The sequence below is a fragment of the Daphnia pulicaria genome, chromosome 1, assembly GCF_021234035.1.
Source record: "Daphnia pulicaria isolate SC F1-1A chromosome 1, SC_F0-13Bv2, whole genome shotgun sequence".
NCBI classification, from domain to species: Eukaryota; Metazoa; Arthropoda; class Branchiopoda; order Diplostraca; family Daphniidae; genus Daphnia; species Daphnia pulicaria.
Genome location: NC_060913.1, coordinates 26,664,714 through 26,682,849, shown reverse-complemented (window position 1 = coordinate 26,682,849; position 18,136 = coordinate 26,664,714). Strand labels below are relative to the sequence as shown.

Below are 18,136 nucleotides of genomic sequence, written 5' to 3'. Positions count from 1 at the left end.
ACGAATACGTTATATAATTATAATTATATAATTTAATCGACATTACTCGATTTTTGATTGAAAAGGGAATCGATATCAATTGCAGAACCAATGTAGGAGATAATGCTCTCATTAAATTGTGCAAATATTATAAAAACGAAAATATAATCGACGTTACAAAATTATTAATCAAAAGTGGATTCAAAGTGACTAAAGAAACGCACGACTACTTCCAGAGAAATTATAAAGAAACAAATCGCACCGAAGTCTTGCAATTACTTCATGTTTAAACAACATCCAGATTAACCAGAAAACTATAACGAATGGCGGCCAGTTGATTAGAGTAGAAGAAGGTACCGATTACGTAGCAGATTGGATGGAACTTACTTGAAAACAGAAGAAAAGGACGGAAAAAGAAGCCTACGCTTTATTGCGTAATAGACAACTGGATGGAATTTAAAAAAAAAATGGGTAACGAAAATTTTAAAAGAAGTTTGCGATGCGTTCATGACAAATTGGGTCAGCTGATTCGACAAGTAATTGAAGCCTGCAAGGAAAGTAAGAATCGTGTAAAGAAGAAAAATATCACGGACACTCGGACAAGATTAAGAAGAGAATAGAAGAAACGATAAGGAGCAAATTGGAAGCCAAAAATAGAGAGGAAAAACAGTTTCAGCGGGAAACTGAAAAAGCGGAAGGAAATTTAAGCGAAAAAATAAAAGACTATGGGACAACAGCAGCAAATTCAAGTTGGCAGTTTCGATTTCGTTTTTTTGTCATGAGCCTATACAGAAGAATCGCTTGAATATGCCCGCGTAAATGTTAAAAGAGGCCGAAAATAAATTGAAGAAAACCTTAGAAAAAGCAGGCGACATCGAAGACATTCAAAAGTGGCAAGACAAGCGAGTTGAATTAAAGACCAAAACTTGGACCATCAAACAGAAAAGCTTCGACCCATCAAGATGACATTCGTGTTCTGGGGTTATTGCGTGACAAATGTTTGAGCCTGAATCTTTATTTCAATCAGATAAGAAACATCCGAAATGGAAACGATTGGCATCAAACGTTCCGAGTCCCATGTCTTCCTCCCCTGGAATTGGACAAACATCCAGACACTCAACTTCAACACAAACCTGGAACCCTTGAAGATTATGGCTTAGTGCGTTCAATCCAATTTTTATAATTCTATACTTCATTGAAAATAAAATAAAATCATTTTTGCTTTAACATGAATTCAAATGATTTAATATGTATGATCTGCATCAATTTTCCGTTTTTTTAGCGGGGGGTGGGAGGGAGGGGGCTTGGCCTGTTCTGCAAAATTTGGCGAGTTGCTTTAAAAGATTTGTGGAAGATTGCAGGACGCAAGTTGTCAACAAATGTCGGTGAAAATAGTTGGCAGGAATAGTGGTGAAGACAAGTACAGTAGTGTTTAAGCAGTTAAGTATTCAACAACCTAGGCCCCTAAATATAATCGAAAGGTTTTCTGCTGTTTATCCTGAGGAGAAGATATGGTGTCTGCTGATCTATAATCAGCGGTAAGTAACAACTTCAAAAACGTATTGGAGAATTGCCTAGAGGCAAGTCACATGAATTAGAAGATACAACAAATTTCACTTTTAGAGTTATGTTAAAGCTGCGATTTAATTTTTAATCGTCACAAAGTTTGAACTTTTGATGTGAAATTTCTCATTTCGAGTCCTTAAATAACAGGGAAATGTAAAAGGGGTTGACTTATAACAGGCTACTGTCATTTTACTTCTTCCCATGGAACAAGAACATTAAAAGTCCAGTCACTTTACTATGCTCATCAAAGTTAATTTTAAAAAAAAAGTGCATTGTAGCATTACTAACTGACTTTTCCGCCGAAAGAGTTGAGGAGAATGCAATTGAAGAATTGAACAAGTCCCTTCAAATAACGTCATATTTCTGCGCCAAGATGCATCACTCCGCCATAATGCACGCCAAAGTTTTCGACAAGTACATCATGAAGAGCATATTATTTGAAATACAACCAATGCTTTACATTCCCAGCGGTGAGATTGAGGAAGCTCAAATGAGGTGGCAATCGTCTTGGGAGGAAGCGTCTAATGCCATTAAGGAAATGTTAAAAAAGGACGCAACACTAGGAATAGAAAAACTAAAATTCTAGCATTGTAGGCCTAAATGCCAATAATTAGCTGGTTTCCAGTCCCATTTCGGCCCTTCGGAATCGGCCAACCATAAGCCAACCCGGAGACGCTCAACACAAACTTTGTCCACAGCAGACGAGAATAAGATTTTCGCTTACATTTCCTACTTTAATTGCCTCACATTTCGTTTCCATTTCTTATGATTAACAAAGAAAATAAAATCTGTTTTGTTCTAACATGAATTCTATTATCTGCATCGATGTTTGTACATGTACAGGGGATACTTTACGTTCCATTAGCCATCAGTACTACCTATACTGTCACGCATCAAACAGTATAGATAATTGATTACGAGCTTTAGCAAAGATGTAGACCGAAAAACACTTAAAACAAAACAGATAAGCGTTGAATTGTCTAACCTGATCATTCCGATTAAGCCTCTCAGTAGTTTGAATAACAACAAAGGGCACAGCAGTTTGAAGAAGAACTTTGTCGTGAACTTGTCCGATCGCGGCCGGATCGTCAACTTGACGGGATCCAAACCGAACGTGACTGCTCAGGGCGGTGAAGATTTCAGGTCCCTTCTGCATTCGAAGAATAAAGAAACTGTCAAAATACCCCGCAGAGTTGAGTCACATCCATCCGATTCCTTGACGGGGTCCAATCTGAAAGTGACTTTTTCTATACATTGCACGCGTGACGTTTGCGCCGGATAACGTGACTGCAGAAGGCAAAACGTCAACGCTCAAAATGCTCAAGAAACTGAAGGGGACTGTCGAGGTAGTCCAGGACCTCGGGTCATTTTTGTACTCGCGGTGAAAAGGAAAATCTCGGCACTCTAACAAACCGCCAGAATATCTCTCTGTACCCGTATAAAGTAATGGACACAATTGAGTTTTTAATCAGGCGTTAATAACCTACTACGTCTTACTTTACGGGGAAGTTTCGTTGGATTCGATTAGGAGGTTAAATGAGTTTGGATTGGCGTCGCGGATAACTTATCGGAGACTAATAGGATTTGGAGAAGGCTTTAGCTGATTGAGTTTTAGTTTGCACAATTTGCATTTTTTTTTTTAAATTTTTAAAGCGTCTCAAAGGATGACTGTACATAAAAGAGAATTCATGAAATAAAATCACCACATCACTTGTTGTCTTAATCATTGCCGTTAAATTATTATGTCAACTGTTTCAGCAGCGATAAAATATATAAACCGTAGGGCCTATTAACAGTTTTAAAGAAATTGCACGCTGGTTACAATGTCAGAATTCAAATAAAAAAATTTTGTATTTTATTTAACATTGCAGAGTTAAACGATTTCAAAATAGACAAAGATAATAAAGGTGGCTACAAAACAGCCTAATATTGATGGATCCCATGGCTATGTGCTTATCAAGTTATCAAAATCAGATAAAGTAGTTTTATCACTAGTTTAGATTTACAAGTGCTGTAGGTACTGTTGTTGAGCTAAATACAGTTGAGCGAAAGCAGAACTTTATTTATTGTGTTGTAGGCAAGTTAATTCATTTTTAGCATGCTGACGTTTGATCGTCAAAACGTTTTAGGGGTAGGAGGCTTTGGCACTGTTTATCAAGGGGTTTGGGGTGAAACTAAAGTGGCCGTCAAACGAATTTTGATTAAGGACGCTGCAAGCAACGAAAGAGAAGAGAAGGCCCTGAAAATGTTACATCATCCCAACGTCATCAAATTATTTCACGTGGAAGAGGACCAAGACTTCAAGTATTTAAAAATCAAACAGTTTTCAAATTAGACTTCTTAAAATTTTTTTCGAAAATAAATTTTGTTTTTAGATATTTCGCTCTTGAATTGTGTGATGCCTCGTTAGATAGACTGTTTCTCAATGAAAATGACACGAAAAAATATCGCGGCCCAATGCCGAAAAAAATGAAAGCTCTACTTCAGTTGGCTAAAGGACTCGAGTACATTCATCAAATGGGATTAGTCCATCGCGACATCAAGCCGCAGAACGTGCTGATCAGTTTGAATTCTACAACCCAAAAAATGGTGATGAAATGGGCCGATTTTGGTTTCAGTAAACAAGTCAACGAAAGAGGTTCTTTCACAATGAGCGGAGTGAGAGGAACAGACGATTATTTTGCACCGGAAATATTGAAATTACTGGACGGAGATAATTCTACTGAAAACGAAATTCAGAAAAGAGGAACAGTCCAGAGCGATGTATTCGCAGAAGGACTCGTCTTTGGCTATTTCATTTCGGGAGGGATTCATCCTTTTGGCACCACAAGTCATCAAATTCAAAACAACTTACGAACAAATAAACCAGACAATCTTCCCAGTAAGTTGTATGAAAAACTAATAATTGTGAATATCAATATAATTTTTTACGAAAATTTCTCTGTTTACGCATAGAAACGGGAGAAATTTGTAATATAATCACAGAAATGTTAGAAAAAGATCCAAACAATCGAATTACTTCGTCTGATGTTGTTAATCAACTCACAGAAATTAACCGGAAGGTAAGGCAAACGTTTTCTTAATTTTTATCATGCAATAAACAGTTTTGTTCTTTTTAGAATTCATGGCGGATGTTTGTGTTACTTGAGGTAGGGAACCCAAGCGTGGAAGAAATCGAAAAACTGATACAAGAAGGTGCGGATATCAATGACAAGGTTGGAATTGGATTGACACCGCTTTTACTTTTAGCAGGAAACGAAAAGATAAGTGAAAATTTGGTTGAAATATTTAGTCTCTTGATCAAACTCGGAGCCAACGTCAATACAACGGACTGGAAGGGTAGAAATGCTCTCCTTTTGTGGTGCAAAAATCGCAAACAACATGAAAACAAAAGTTTTTTGCCAATCCTCAATCTCTTCGTTGAAAATGGAATCGATATCAATTGCACAAACGAAAACGGACGGAATGCTCTCACTTTATTGTGCAAACATTATGAAAACGAAAATTTAATCGACATTATTCGACCATTCATTCAAAAGGGAATCGATGTCAATTGCAAAGGCAAATACGGACGTAATGCTCTCACCTTTTTGTGCGAAAATTACAAAAAGGAAAACTTAATTGACATTATTAAACTTTTCATTGAAAATGGGATCGATATCAAATGCAAAAACCAATCCAGAGATAATGCTCTTATTTTATTGTGCCAACATTATACAAACGAAAGTTTAATTGATATTACTCGACTTTTAATCGAAAAGGGAATCGACATCAATTGCAGAACCAACGACGGAAGTAATGCTCTCACTAGATTGTGCCAATTTTACAAAAACGAAAATTTAATTGAAATCATTCAACTTTTGATGGAAAATGGGATCAATATCAATTGCAAAAACGATTACGGATATAACGCTCTCACCTTATTGTGCGAAAATTACGAAAACAAAAATCTAATTGACATTTCTCGACTTTTCATTGAAAATGGGATCGATGTCAATTGCAAAGAATATTTTTACGGAGAAAATGCTCTCGTTTTATTATGCGGACATTATAAAGATGAAAACTTTATCGACATTATTCGACTTTTAATTGAAAATGGGATCGACATCAATTGCAAAAACGAAATCGGATGGAATGCTCTCATTAAATTGTGCTTGAATTATAAAAACGAAAATTTAATTGACATCATTCGACTTTTAATTGAAAATGGGATCGATGTCAATTGCAAAAACATATACGGATGGAATGTTCTCCCTTATTTGTGCAGAAGGTATCAAAATGAAAATTTCATCGACATTATTCGACTTTTAATTGAAAATGGGATGGACATCAATTGCAAAGATAAATACGGATGGAATGTTCTCACTTATTTGTGCTACTCTTACAAAAAGGAAAATTTAATTGACGTTATAAATTTTTTTATTGAAAGTGGATTCAAAGTGACTGAAGAAACGCGTGACTACTTCCAGAGAAATTATGAAGAAAAAAATCGCACCGAAGTCTTGCAATTACTTCAACAACATTCAGATTAACCAGAAAACTATAACGAATGGCCGCCAGTTGATTAGAGTAGAAGAAGGTACCGATTACGCAGCGGATTGGTACTTGAAAACAGAAGACAAGGAAGATAGCCTACGGATTTATTGCACAGACGACTGGATAGAATCAAACAAGAGATTGACGACGGAGCAACTATTTCACAAGAAGTTTGCGATGCTTTGGACAAATTTGGTCAGCTGATTCCACAAGTGATTAAACTGAAGGAAAGTAAGAAAAGTAATTGCCTTAAGCGATACGTGGAATGCACTACGGAAGTAGACAACAAACGTCGGCGAAAATAGAACGACGATTGGCAGGAATAGTCGCGAAGTGTGAATACTGAATCAGTCAAGCTTCAACAACCTGTAATCGAAAGGTTTTCTGCTGTTTATCTTGTGGAGAAGTTATGGCCTCTGCTGATCGAACCAGCGCCCGCTGGTTTCGCCAGTACAAAATTCTACAACTGGCAAATGTCGATAATGAGCTGACGTCGAGTCCCGTGTCGACCTGTACCCCGGAATCCGCCAACCATTCAGACGCGCCCAACACAAAACCTGGAACTCTTATCCAACGCAGACGAGAATTAATTTTACTTCTTTTTTCTATCTCGCATTACGTTTCCCATTTGTATGTTTCTAAACAAAGAAAATAAAATCAAAGTTTTACTCAAACCGTGCCTATGAGATAAAGTCAATTTGAATGAATCCCGATTAAAGGTAAACTGATTTCTCACGATAACACTGATTTGTAATTCAGGTCATTTAGGAAACCGACAATGGCTGCCATCTATTGTATTAACAGGCAAGTGCTGGTATGGCGGCAAATCCTGCTTGGTTAGAAAATTGTTGCCCTTTGCTTCAAGTGTGGAAGGTTCAAATATTTTTGAATTTTATTGTTAACCCACAGACAAAGTTGTGAGAACAAAACCGAAATCTGTAGTCGTTCTACCAATGAGTTATTTAATAAAACCTAAACGAAACGACAACAAAAACGGCCAAAACGGTGAGAGAAAACAGTTCCAGTCTCATAGCTCAGGAATAATCGTATATCGTACTATGTTACGATTTACAATCAGCGCCATCCAAAAAGTCAAAAAGGAAAAATAGAGACATTTTCTCCTACCTTTCAGCCTGGGAAATACAGCCAGGCTTCCATACACAAAGTGCTCGATCCATCTGCAGAAGAGTTGAATCCACCAGGAGGGAAAGCAAAAGAGTGTCCTCGTGAATACACCCACACCTCACATGGGAGTACATGAGGACAAAGAAGATTTTGAGAAAGAGCTCCAACAACAGTAGTTTCTCCAATCCAAAACAGGATGATTTTCATCTAAAAAAAGGGTTACAAAAGAAACATGTATTAAGAAATTTAAGTTGAAAATTGAACAGTGGGTAAACCCAAATTTTTAACAAAGAGAAGAATTAAAGGTTTCCATGTGACACAGTGCATAGTGCATTCACACAAGTCTTGCATCATTAAAATGGTAGCAATTCACAGATTGATAACAGTAACGAAAATAATTACCCAAGTGATGAGGGATTTTTGCTGGTGACTGGTCAATACCAGCACAAGCAAAACTTGAATTTCTTGTTCAGGTTATGATGGCTGGCTCTGACTCCGAATCTGCAATAAAGAAAAGGTTGTGTAATGCAAACTAAGTAACTAACTCCTCATGCATCAACAAGGGGCTTACATGTTCAATGCTAAGCAGGAACTAACATTTCTCATACTTAAATCAGGTTTAACTCTTCTATTTTAAGCTCCTATGCTTTTATTGTGGAAAAACAGCATGGGGCTTGTCCATTAAGCGATTCTAAGAATAGACACGACCAGATGAGTTGACACGACGACCACATTTTGTAATTTTATTTCTTGTGCAATTTTTTGTGTAGCCATGTGCACATTTTTCTTCGTAACGACGTCGACGTGTAACCTTCGCCATTTTTTCGAAATTCGCAAATCAAGACGACAGGTCGACAGCAGACGAAAATTCAATTAGCCTTGATTAGTGATTACTGATTAAGATATCGATTGAAATAATTAAGATCGATTCCCCTTAAATTCAAACCACTCAAAAATGTTAACATCAGTTTTCGCTCAACACCCTTAATCGTGATTATTTTTGAAAAATTTGTCTCAACCAGTTTTACTTAGTCCCCCAACCACTTTCAAGATAAAAGTAAAAATTTGCCCGAAACCCGCAGATAATTATAGTTTTCGACCGAACCCCTGTCACAACACCAAACCAAAAATTTCCAAACTTAACATTCGAGTGGCTATTTGGAGAGAGGAGGTCATTTCCTGCACGAAGGAGAGTCGCTTATAGTTGACAGGAGATGTAGTGGCCAGTCTGGCCCAAGGTCGACAGTGAAGAAGAGAGGCCATCATGATGAGATTAACAAGCCCTTCACTTTGACATTTACTTTTAAAAATCTCTTTCCCTCCATCCATCCAAAGGTATACGCAAAATCACCTGATATTATTTGTTCAAACAGCGCGGGGCGCACCTCCATGACACCATTCAATTTTTTAAAATTTTATTTTCCACATTTTAAATTGATTTTTCAACCCGAAACTTTTATTTGGTCATCGGTGAAAGTTCTGCCGATTTTTCCATCTATTTTTCTCGGGTTATAACATATAACGAGTACTGGTGTGTAATCTTACATATATAGTATATATAGCCATTAGATTTCAGCCAGCCAGCTGTGAAACCGGATTTAGAAAGCTTCTTTTCTCTCTGTCCTAGGAAAAAGATTGCAGAGCAACCAGCCACTCCCTTATTCGGCTATCCCCTCCCGACGACGACCGAAATCGATTTGTTTCACGTTTGCAAAAGTGCCGAGTTATTTTCCATCACGGACTGAATGTAAGCAAGTTATGGTGTCAGCAGCAGTAGGTAAAAATATCTCTCCGGCAAATAGTTTCCAGCTAGAAATTCTTCACCTGATTTTTCGTTCAAATATTCAAACACGCGTGACATCATTTAAAAAATAAAATAAAACCAGGGCGGGGTTTCCAATAAATTTTTTTGTAATTTAATGCATTTTGATTTGATTAAATCCGTGAAAAAACCAAAACTTTCCATTCCGACCGTGCGGATGAACATGTTTGGCTTTCACGAAAAAGAATCGAAAGTCTTGGCGGACGTTGTATATAATCGGCCTGCAACCGCAAATTCATCATCCATCATATAAGATATCAGCCGAAAAAATGGCCAAACGCTTAAAGACATATAATTTAGGCAACAAAAGAAAAAGTGAATCGAATCTTTCCTTACACCGCAATCAAATATCTAATCGACAGACAATTTCATTTTTTTGAATTTGTTTCTTTATTTCTTCATCGCAATATCAGAGAGACGACCACACAAATTTTCGCACGTCGACCCACAAAAATAGAATTTCAACTGCTCACACACACAGACAACACCAACAGAATCACATCACACGCATAATAATTAATAATTTTTCAGGGAAAAGGAATAAAAAAATATTGGTCTTTTGAAAAAGGGGGAGGAGTCAATGGGACGTATTATTAGATAATAGAATTTCTTTTTTTAAAAATTTTTTTATGTCTGTACAAATTGCCGACATAGACACACTTTAAGATTTCATTTAAAAAAAACATAATTTCATATTATTTAAAAATTCACTGGGGGGCATTATAATTAATAAAAGGTGCAAAAATTTGTGTGTGTTTATTACAAAACAAAAATAAGTTTGGAATATGAATTCTTGATTAATTAAAAAAAAATTATAATTTATGGGATTTATTTGTCGTTTCCAGCGGAGTAGTTGTCGTCTTGGCGACGGATGTGGAAGGAGGGACGATGGGGAGCAGAGGAGGTCGGGCGTTGGTAGGATCGATGATCCGCCCAGGAGCTTTGGGATCGTAGTCGTCATTGGCGTAGAAATTGCCGTGCTCCAAACTATCGTCGTAATCGTAATAATAATAATCGTATTCAATCACCGATTCTTCACCCTTTTCCTCCACGTAGGGCGTGGCTGTCGTCGTTGACACGCCGATGGATCGGGCGGCTACTGGTGACGCCGATGTCGTCACTTTTCGTCCTTGTTGTTTCTCCTGTTGCTTTTGCTGGTCTTGAATGATTTTCAATTGATTTCTCTGTGGAAATAAGAGTTTTATTTTTAGTCCAATCCGGAATTATTTCGTCACCCAAAGTTGATTACAAATTATTTAGAAAGTCGAATATACCTGATGCTCTTGTTGACGTCGCTCGTGCTGGTCAATCACCTGTTGTTGTTTGAGCACCTGGGCGGCCTGCTGCTCCTCCAGGACCATCAGCTGTTTAAGTTGTTGCTCCTGTTGGCGCTTTTGCTGCTCCGACGGCTCCTCAGTTCCGGCCGATAAAGAAGATGTGCCACTGTTGGTCTTGTTGGACTCGACGTTGGGCTGGAACAGTTGCAGATTCTTGTCGTAGAAAAAGGTGGACGAACGGCAGTCGATTTCGAACCAGTTGGCACAAATGAAATTCTCCTGGTCGAAAACCGTGTCGTTTGGGCACATGAATTTGAAATCCCTCACCTGCCCAGCCAAGTCGACAAAATAATATTTTTAATTAACTTTTCTTGTCTCAATTCGTGCCAAGGAGAATCCAGAAAATAGAAAAAAAAGGTGCATCGTGATCGTGACAAGTTCACGAACGAGATTTTCTTGTAGACGCCACTCTCTAGTACATAACATTTTGGCGATAAAACAAAAGAGAAACGTCTAGCTCTCTTTAGAAGCCCCCATTCCCATCCCCTACAACAGCAGCGTGACCGACTAGATAATAGGCCGAGCTCACAAACAACACGCACGAAAACAATGGGTTAATTTCCCTCCAGCTCGCAACGTGAAAAATATGATTTTCTGTTTTTCCCTTTCACTTTTGCCCTTTGTACACCTGTGTAGTAGTAGCAGCAGCTCCCATAATCCACCAGTGTACCTGTACAAACGAAATTTGGAGGGGCTCTGCTTTCGTGAGGAGTTAACCTGCTTGGTACGACACGAATTGCGCTCCCGTCGTGAATTTCCCCTTTCACGAATGTTCGAGAAATATTTCACGCAGATGAGCCAATTCATAATAAGAATATAAGACGACCTCGTATACCTTTCCCTCTCCCAGGTATATTTTTCCAGGTAGAAAGAACCTTTCACTTGTCTATAACAACAACAACAACAGCCGCATGTTGTTGTTGTTTGATATTCAAATGAGACTTACGTCATTCTCGTCGACTTGGACGCAAACGTGAAACATTTGACAGTCGGCGTCGGGATCGGCGTAGTAGCCGCCGACGACTTTACCGGCGCACGTGAACGACGTCTCGGGCATGTGGTCGTGATTGTAATTGGGCGGGCGACGGACGGCGCCCAACGCCGGATTCACGCTCCAGCTCAACACGCCCAATGCCAACAAACCTGTAAAATACCGAAAAAAATGAAAATGTAATTTCTCCCGACTGAGAGAGCGGGATAATTCAAAGCATTTTGAAATCAATCAAACGAATCCAGTAAAAAGAAAATGGGAATAAACTCAAAAGAGAAAAATAGAAAATTCCCGAAAAAAAGTGAACCGCGAAATTGTTTTGGTATGGGAACCAGGTAAGGAAAAATGGGGTCCATTCCTTCCGGGAAAAACATATTTGTCATAGCAGGTCAAAATAAAATAATAAAATTTTAAATTTTAAATTTTTTTAATTACCGAAAAGGAACTGTTGATGGCCGGGTGATGAGGTCCTTCCCATTGTACACGCAGTTGCCCCCCCTCCTTAATTTTCGTTCAAGTTCTTATGTCCTTGTTGGGTTGTTGTTGTTCTGTCTGGGTTGTTGGTTTAGTTTTACCGTTCCATTAGATCTCGGGTGGATCTCTCGCCGTTGCGGAAAAATTCTCTACACAATAAAAATAAAAATAAACAGGTGAGAAATTTACACGACCGACATTTTGCCTAATTATAAATTTTTCCTCCCGTCGACAGCAGATGGTAAAAATTAGGAAATCACGAACCAATTAACCGATATGTTTTTTTCCCCTACTGCATGACCGAATTTTTCAATATTTGATTTCCAATTTAGGCAATTTGAACTTTCACTTGACCCATTGCAAAGAAGAAATTAATTTCCGACCATCTTGTTTTCAGCCGATGCACGAAACAACGTGATGAGCGAAAGTTTGGAAAAATAGACTGGATTATCATCAGGCAATCGAGCGTGTCTGATCTCTTACAGGTTCTTCTCATTTTATTCGGTCAAATAAAAAGAAACAAGGATCTCCTCTCTCTTTTTCCCGAGTCCGAAATGTCTATAACCCAGTTAATATTTGATTATTTCACGCTGAAAATTTCCGTCCAGTGAAAGGACTACTACCCCTTGCGGGAGAGAAGATCTGGGTCAATCGTGATAAAGAGACCCCCTTTTTTATATTCTAATGAATCAAAATGTAAAGCACACTGAACTTGGCCATCCAACACACACACACTACTACCAGTGTGTACTACATAGAGGGGAAAGAGAGTGTGAGGGGAGAGAGACTACTGACCCGCTTCGTGACCCACACCTGTTTTCACCTGGTGGCGGAGATTCCAAACATTCCACAGGTAAAAATCAAAATCAAATCGTCGCCCAATGTGTGAAAATGTCTGATTGGCCAATTGAGGTTACAACGTCCAAGTGGAACGAAAATCTCGGCAGAATTAAAAGAAATTGATTGAAATAACTGGATGGGTCACGACTATAGAACTCGGCGTGAAAGTCGTGAAAAAAAAGAAGGTCGCAACCCTCAGCCCAAATTTTCACCATTTCGGTTCCAGTCGGGAAACGTTTTTCTCTCTTTGCGGCCATTGATTTTATTTCCAGTCGACAAAATATGTTTCTCTCCCGAAAATAAACAGGAGAAAATGTCTCGGGAGAAAGCCCTCCATAATAATCATCATTATTATGATTATTGCTGTGGCTACCCATGCGTGAAAATGATATCTTTTCTTTTTTTCTTTTCTCGGGAAAAATTCTGCACAATTTTTATTTTTAACGCACCTTTTTTATTTCGTGTTGACGTTTCTCTTTACGATTTGATGACGACGACGAATGTTGTATCCGTTCACTGCTGATATAATATAATCCCTTACTGCAATAACAACAACAACGCCATCATCGTCTAGCGGCCGGAAGCGATCCGTTGTTATTTATCACCCCCGCAAGGCACTTTGCACCCCCACACACTCAAACAACACTACACACACACTACACACACACACAACCATGCGAGTTAAAAATATTTATCCACACCAACTAAAACTCAAAACACGATATGTTGGAACCAACGTCGATCGAACGATTTCTGCAACTGGCACAATTGGCTGAAAATTTTCACTGTGCACACACACAACACACAAAAAACGAACGAAATCAAAATATATATTTATAAAAACGTGCGTGCGAACCGGTTGACGATCTACCGACTACTGGAGCTGCTACCTGCTGGGTGCTGTGTAGAGTTGTTGGTGTTGTGTGTGTGTGACTCTCTAAAACAGCGCCAGGAGCACTGGAACACTGGAACAGCAACCACAGAATAAAAGCGGAACACACACACACACCATCCTGGTGCATATAGTGAAAGTAGAGCGACTTGTTACCTTTCTCTCTTCTTCTTCTTCTTTGGCTTTTTAGCTTCTTCTTCATGAGCAGAAATAAATATTCCTTGCAGAATCTTGTTTTGGGCTGCTGCTGCAGACGCCGCCATCTTTTTTCGATCGAATGTAAAATTCTTGGAGAATCGTCTGCACAGGTGTGGAATCACCGCGCCAAGGACTTTTTCACAATCTTTTTTTTTTGCGGTATTCATCATCATTATTTAGAGATAATAATCACGGTGGCAATTTGGCCTCGACTGGCAAGATCATCATCAAAAATTGACATGTAGTTTGGCAGCGGTTGGTGGTGGTGTTGTTCGTCAATTTCTTGCAATCAACTTTCCCTCTTCTTCTTGCTGGGCCTCATTGAAGATGAAAAGTTCACGAGCTCAACTGTCGAGAAGAAGAATTTCACGACCTGAATTCCTCATCCCTTTCAAATCTTAACCGATTGCTGCTGCAGCTCAAACGACGGTTCATTGCACCTTTCTTTTATATTTAAAAAAGACTCTAGCGTTTGCCATTTTTGCCACTAGGTGGCCATCCAGTCAGCGCTAGGTGGCTACACGTATCTCTGTTGTTATCACAGTCACGTCTTCTGCTGCTCTTCTGTGTGAATGAAACAACCGTCTTGTTTTAGAGATATTATTGTTTTCTTATCTCATGCTGAAATTGTATATGTAAAAACTCCCCGCCCCCTTGCTGCATTCAGGAGACACATGAATCGGCGTATTCGTTAGTCTCGGAAATGAATAACAACGTGATGAATAAAGAGGCTATTCAACTGCTGAACGCCGCCAGCAGTGACAGCGAATCTGCATCTGATTTGCAATTCGCCTTGGCCCCACAACCGACGATACAAGTGAGAAGAAAGATCCGTACGAAAAGGTTAGTTGATGAATAAAAATTTCTCCTTGTTTTCCATCAACTCATTCTCCAACGATTGACAGGAAGCAGAGACGAGGAGATGCGGGAAGTGGATCTCAGTCCCCGACTCTGTCTCAGTTGCCTTGTTCTTTCTTCAACATCTTGAAAATCGCATCCATTTCGTTTGCCATTGGAGGCACTCTAGTCATCGGCTGGATAGTCATGCTCCTCCACACAGAAGTGCAACAGCTCTCTGACAAATTGGCCAACGGTATACACAATAGAATTCTCTGTCCCAACCTGCATGTTAATCATTCCGAGTGCTTTTTCTAGTACCCACATCTTACGATGACGAAACCATTTTGGGTCTGAAGAGAACCATTAAGGAACTGGGCTTGAACCAGTCTTACCATTACTACGTTCTTCAAAACTACTCTCGAGGTCTGGAGGACTTCCGTCAACAAATGACGTCCGTGACATCTGACGTCAGTAATATCAAAGACAGCCTGAAAGAGGCCCCTCAAATGTTGAACATTGGCAAAGAGTTGGATTCGTTGAAATCCTCTTTGGCCACTTACGGTGCCACCATATCCGATTTGAAGCTCAGTCTGGCCGAATTGAAAGAATCGCCAACGTCATCGACTGGCGCCCAGCTGGAAGCCTTAAACGCCACCCTGCAGGCCAGACTGGATTTCATTACCGAAGATTTGCACCATCACCACGTATGACTCGACAGAAAACAAAAATGTGTGTCAGTAATTTTCTATTTTTCTTTTTTGAATTTTACAGGGTATCATTACCTCACTTCAAAATGCAACGGAACGTCTTTCTGCTCAGATTCCATCCGCAAATATTCCCCAAAGAGTCGACGCTATCCATTCAGCCCTGGCCAAACTGGAAGCTCAGCAAAAGAATACGACTGTCACTCTGAGCTACGCCATGGAACTTTTACATCAAATAGTAACAAACTCCTCTTCTGGATGATAATCACCAGTTGACTTAAATTCCCTTTCGTAGATATGCCATAACAAACTCAATTTTTATAATTTAAAATTTGGATAGTAGTTGCCAACTTGACAAACCTTTATTTTAACTAGTCCCTTTTTAAATAATAGCTTTGTCTTTTTGTCGCGCTCAAAATACAATTGAATTTTTTTTTGTTTTTGAAAAAATCCGTGATTGGTTGATGGAGAAACTTGTGCGTGTTGTCTTTGGTTCTTTTTTTCAGTGGATGACGCCCAACTCGCGGCCAACAGAAATGAAAGCCTCGATGGTCCGGTCGATGTCGTCAAACGAATGAGCAGCCGAGATTTGCACGCGAATTCGTGCTTTCCCTTTAGGTACCACAGGATAGCTGAATCCAATCACGTAGATCCCTCGACCTGTCAATAACCCCCGGATGGATTTTTTTACTTTTTCTGATAATAATTATTAGGGTTACTTACTCAGCATCCGCTCGGCCATGGTAGAAGCTAATTTAGCGTCCTCCAAGAAAACTGGGCAAATGGGATGATTCTCGCCCAAGATTTTGAATCCAGCCGATGTCATCCCTTGGCGGAATCGTGTCGTGTTAGCCGCCACTTTTTGTGATAATCCCGATCCTCCCATGACCAATTCCAGGGCCTTTTTCAAAAACAAGAAAAGTTGTTGTTTTTCAAAAGAAAAGGTAAACAAACTTTTGTTTAAAAAAGTTGTCGTGCCGCAGTGCAACTGCAGGGCTAACCCCCCTTAAAAAAAAAAGTCCCGAGTCACGCCATTTTCAACTACGTTACAGTCCCGACACTATCAGCTGTAAACTTTTTTCTTTCTTTTGAAAAGTCACAGGAAATATATCTATACAATAAGTTTTTAAAATGTTTTTCTCTAGTAGTAAAGTAAGAAAAACCTTTTGAGCTACGGCGACGACCGGCGGCGGAAGTGAATTGGAGAAAAGGTACGGCCTGGATCGTTGTCGTAGAAGGTGAATCAATTCTTTGGGGCCGGTCGTGTAGCCACCGGCCGCTCCACCCAAAGCTTTGCCCAGAGTTGAATTAATGATGTCAACTCGGTTGGAAAGACCGAAATACTCCTCCGTTCCCCTTGTTACATGTAACAAAAGTTATGTATGCAAATTTTTGACACTATCTAAAAATCGGCGGTTATTTAAATTACCTGCCGGTGGCGCCGAAAAAACCGGTGGCGTGACATTCGTCGATAAAGATCATTGAATTGTACTGGTCAGCCAACTGTCCAATTTCTTTCAGCGGTGCCACGTTGCCGTCCATGCTAAACACTCCATCCGTCACAATCAGTCGCATTCGTGAATTTTGACTTGACTTTAATTTCTCTTCCAAATCTAAACCGCATTTGAATTGGGAAAGTGAATGGAGATTTGATTTGATTTGATTGACTAACCAGCCATGTCCTTGTGTTTGTAACGAAATTTCTTAGCCTTGCAGAGCCGGATGCCGTCGATGATGGAGGCGTGATTAAGTTCGTCTGAAATGACGGCGTCATCGGGAGTGAGAAGGACCTCGAAAAGTCCGGCATTAGCATCGAAACAGCTCGGATAGAGAATGGCGTCTTCGCGGCCGTGAAATTCCGCAATCTTCTTCTCCAACACCTTTTCTTATATAATTAAACAATCGTTTATAATTTATTATTCAAATAGAGAAAGTGTGGACACATGTGTTTTTTCCTAGAAGCAGACCTTGTGAATGTCCTGAGTTCCGCAAATGAAACGAACGCTGCTCAGTCCCGCTCCGTAATTATCTAAAGCTTCTTTCTATTTTCACGAAATTTTAATTAAAAAATCTTTTTTCTTTTTCAACAGGAAATTTTTCTAGGAAAATAACACTTACGCCGGCTTGGATAACATCTGGATGGCTCTATAATAGAAAAATGGAATTAAACTGAATTAAAAATGAAGATGTATAATTAATGTAATACCGAAAGGCCCAGGTAATTATTAGCGCAGAAATTGAGTAGAGGTTGAAGCTGTCCTTGAACTTGAACAGTGACAGCCTGTTTGGACGTAATGACTCTTTCGTGTTTAAAAGTTCCAGCTTGACGAATCGAGTCCAGTTCGTTTTCCAACAGCTGACGGGCAGCTGCCAGGGCCGAACTGTTACGCGAATAACTCAAATTCTTCTTCTTCACCAACAAATGCCATCCCGATCGACCTTTTTATGTTAAACAAAATGAAAATTTCTAAATTATACGAAATAATTCATTCTCAGACCTGCTGCTGCTTGGAACATTGTTGCGTGACTGAATCGACTGCTGCCGATATATCTGCGCAGCTGAGACAGCCCCGGCAATGTTCCAAAAACCCCAAAGTCTATTTTCGGTTGTACAACCCTCCCTCCCCCACCTCGTTCGTTTTGTTTTACAGGCCAACAACAGACGACGACGGCGTCAAAACGTAATTATCAAAGTCAGCTGTTTTCCAACTGTACAAAATAAAGTTATCGATCCTGAAAAAGAAGGTGATATCGTGTACACGGCATTCGTATAAAAGGTAAGATATAATAATCGATCAAGCAGCTATAAACGCGCGGTAATAGTTTCCCATG

The 18,136-nt window shown here is 39.4% G+C and overlaps 5 protein-coding genes across 14 annotated transcripts in view; 2 read left to right on the top strand and 3 right to left on the bottom strand.

Annotated features, from left to right (window-relative positions):
• LOC124317895 overlaps positions 1-7,985 on the bottom strand; it is an 81,989-nt gene extending 74,004 nt beyond the window's left edge. The window contains exons 1-2 of one of the 2 annotated variants that reach the window (XR_006912393.1): positions 7,815-7,985; positions 7,609-7,707 (exon numbers count right to left, since the gene is read on the bottom strand). The gene's annotated coding sequence lies outside the window, so the exon portion shown is untranslated. The remainder of the gene's footprint in view (positions 1-7,608; positions 7,708-7,814) is intronic. The other variant, XR_006912381.1, reaches the window with a different exon arrangement.
• LOC124315050 (lysine-specific demethylase 4C-like) overlaps positions 1-18,136 on the top strand; it is a 291,933-nt gene that overhangs the window by 191,613 nt on the left and 82,184 nt on the right. The window lies entirely within an intron of this gene.
• On the bottom strand, positions 9,825-13,703 carry LOC124316066 (uncharacterized protein DDB_G0285291-like). Its single transcript, XM_046781808.1, has 5 exons — positions 13,120-13,703; positions 11,792-11,979; positions 11,312-11,508; positions 10,303-10,632; positions 9,825-10,212 (listed from the first exon to the last, which is right to left on the bottom strand). Exons 2-5 carry the CDS (start codon positions 11,832-11,834, stop codon positions 9,841-9,843), a joined length of 942 nt encoding a protein of 313 aa, XP_046637764.1. The 5' UTR covers positions 11,835-11,979; positions 13,120-13,703; the 3' UTR covers positions 9,825-9,840.
• On the top strand, positions 14,279-15,744 carry LOC124316154. The gene is made up of 4 exons (XM_046781926.1): positions 14,279-14,603; positions 14,666-14,853; positions 14,916-15,304; positions 15,372-15,744. The coding sequence occupies exons 1-4, from the start codon at positions 14,464-14,466 to the stop codon at positions 15,564-15,566; spliced, it is 912 nt and encodes a 303-aa protein (XP_046637882.1). The 5' UTR covers positions 14,279-14,463; the 3' UTR covers positions 15,567-15,744.
• On the bottom strand, positions 15,642-17,914 carry LOC124315516 (2-amino-3-ketobutyrate coenzyme A ligase, mitochondrial-like). Its single transcript, XM_046781253.1, has 9 exons — positions 17,803-17,914; positions 17,511-17,743; positions 17,423-17,449; positions 17,272-17,346; positions 16,977-17,184; positions 16,734-16,917; positions 16,468-16,660; positions 16,028-16,205; positions 15,642-15,964 (listed from the first exon to the last, which is right to left on the bottom strand). Exons 1-9 carry the CDS (start codon positions 17,819-17,821, stop codon positions 15,807-15,809), a joined length of 1,275 nt encoding a protein of 424 aa, XP_046637209.1. The 5' UTR covers positions 17,822-17,914; the 3' UTR covers positions 15,642-15,806.

Bases quoted from the DNA above. Each gene is read 5' to 3' on its own strand.
- LOC124316066 (XM_046781808.1), bottom strand. From the start codon at position 11,834: ATGGGAAGGACCTCATCACCCGGCCATCAACAGTTCCTTTTCG. The intron at 11,509-11,791 runs GTAATTAAAAAA...GGTATTTTACAG, and splicing joins CCATCAACAGTTCCTTTTCG to GTTTGTTGGCATTGGGCGTG. The intron at 10,633-11,311 runs GTAAGTCTCATT...TTGGCTGGGCAG, and splicing joins TCCAAGTCGACGAGAATGAC to GTGAGGGATTTCAAATTCAT.
- LOC124315516 (XM_046781253.1), bottom strand. The intron at 17,450-17,510 runs GTATTACATTAA...TTTCTATTATAG, and splicing joins ATAATTACCTGGGCCTTTCG to AGCCATCCAGATGTTATCCA. The intron at 16,918-16,976 runs GTTAGTCAATCA...AATGCGGTTTAG, and splicing joins CAAACACAAGGACATGGCTG to ATTTGGAAGAGAAATTAAAG.
- LOC124316154 (XM_046781926.1), top strand. From the start codon at position 14,464: ATGAATAACAACGTGATGAATAAAGAGGCTATTCAACTGCTGAACGCC. The intron at 14,604-14,665 runs GTTAGTTGATGA...AACGATTGACAG, and splicing joins AGAAAGATCCGTACGAAAAG to GAAGCAGAGACGAGGAGATG. The intron at 15,305-15,371 runs GTATGACTCGAC...TGAATTTTACAG, and splicing joins AAGATTTGCACCATCACCAC to GGTATCATTACCTCACTTCA.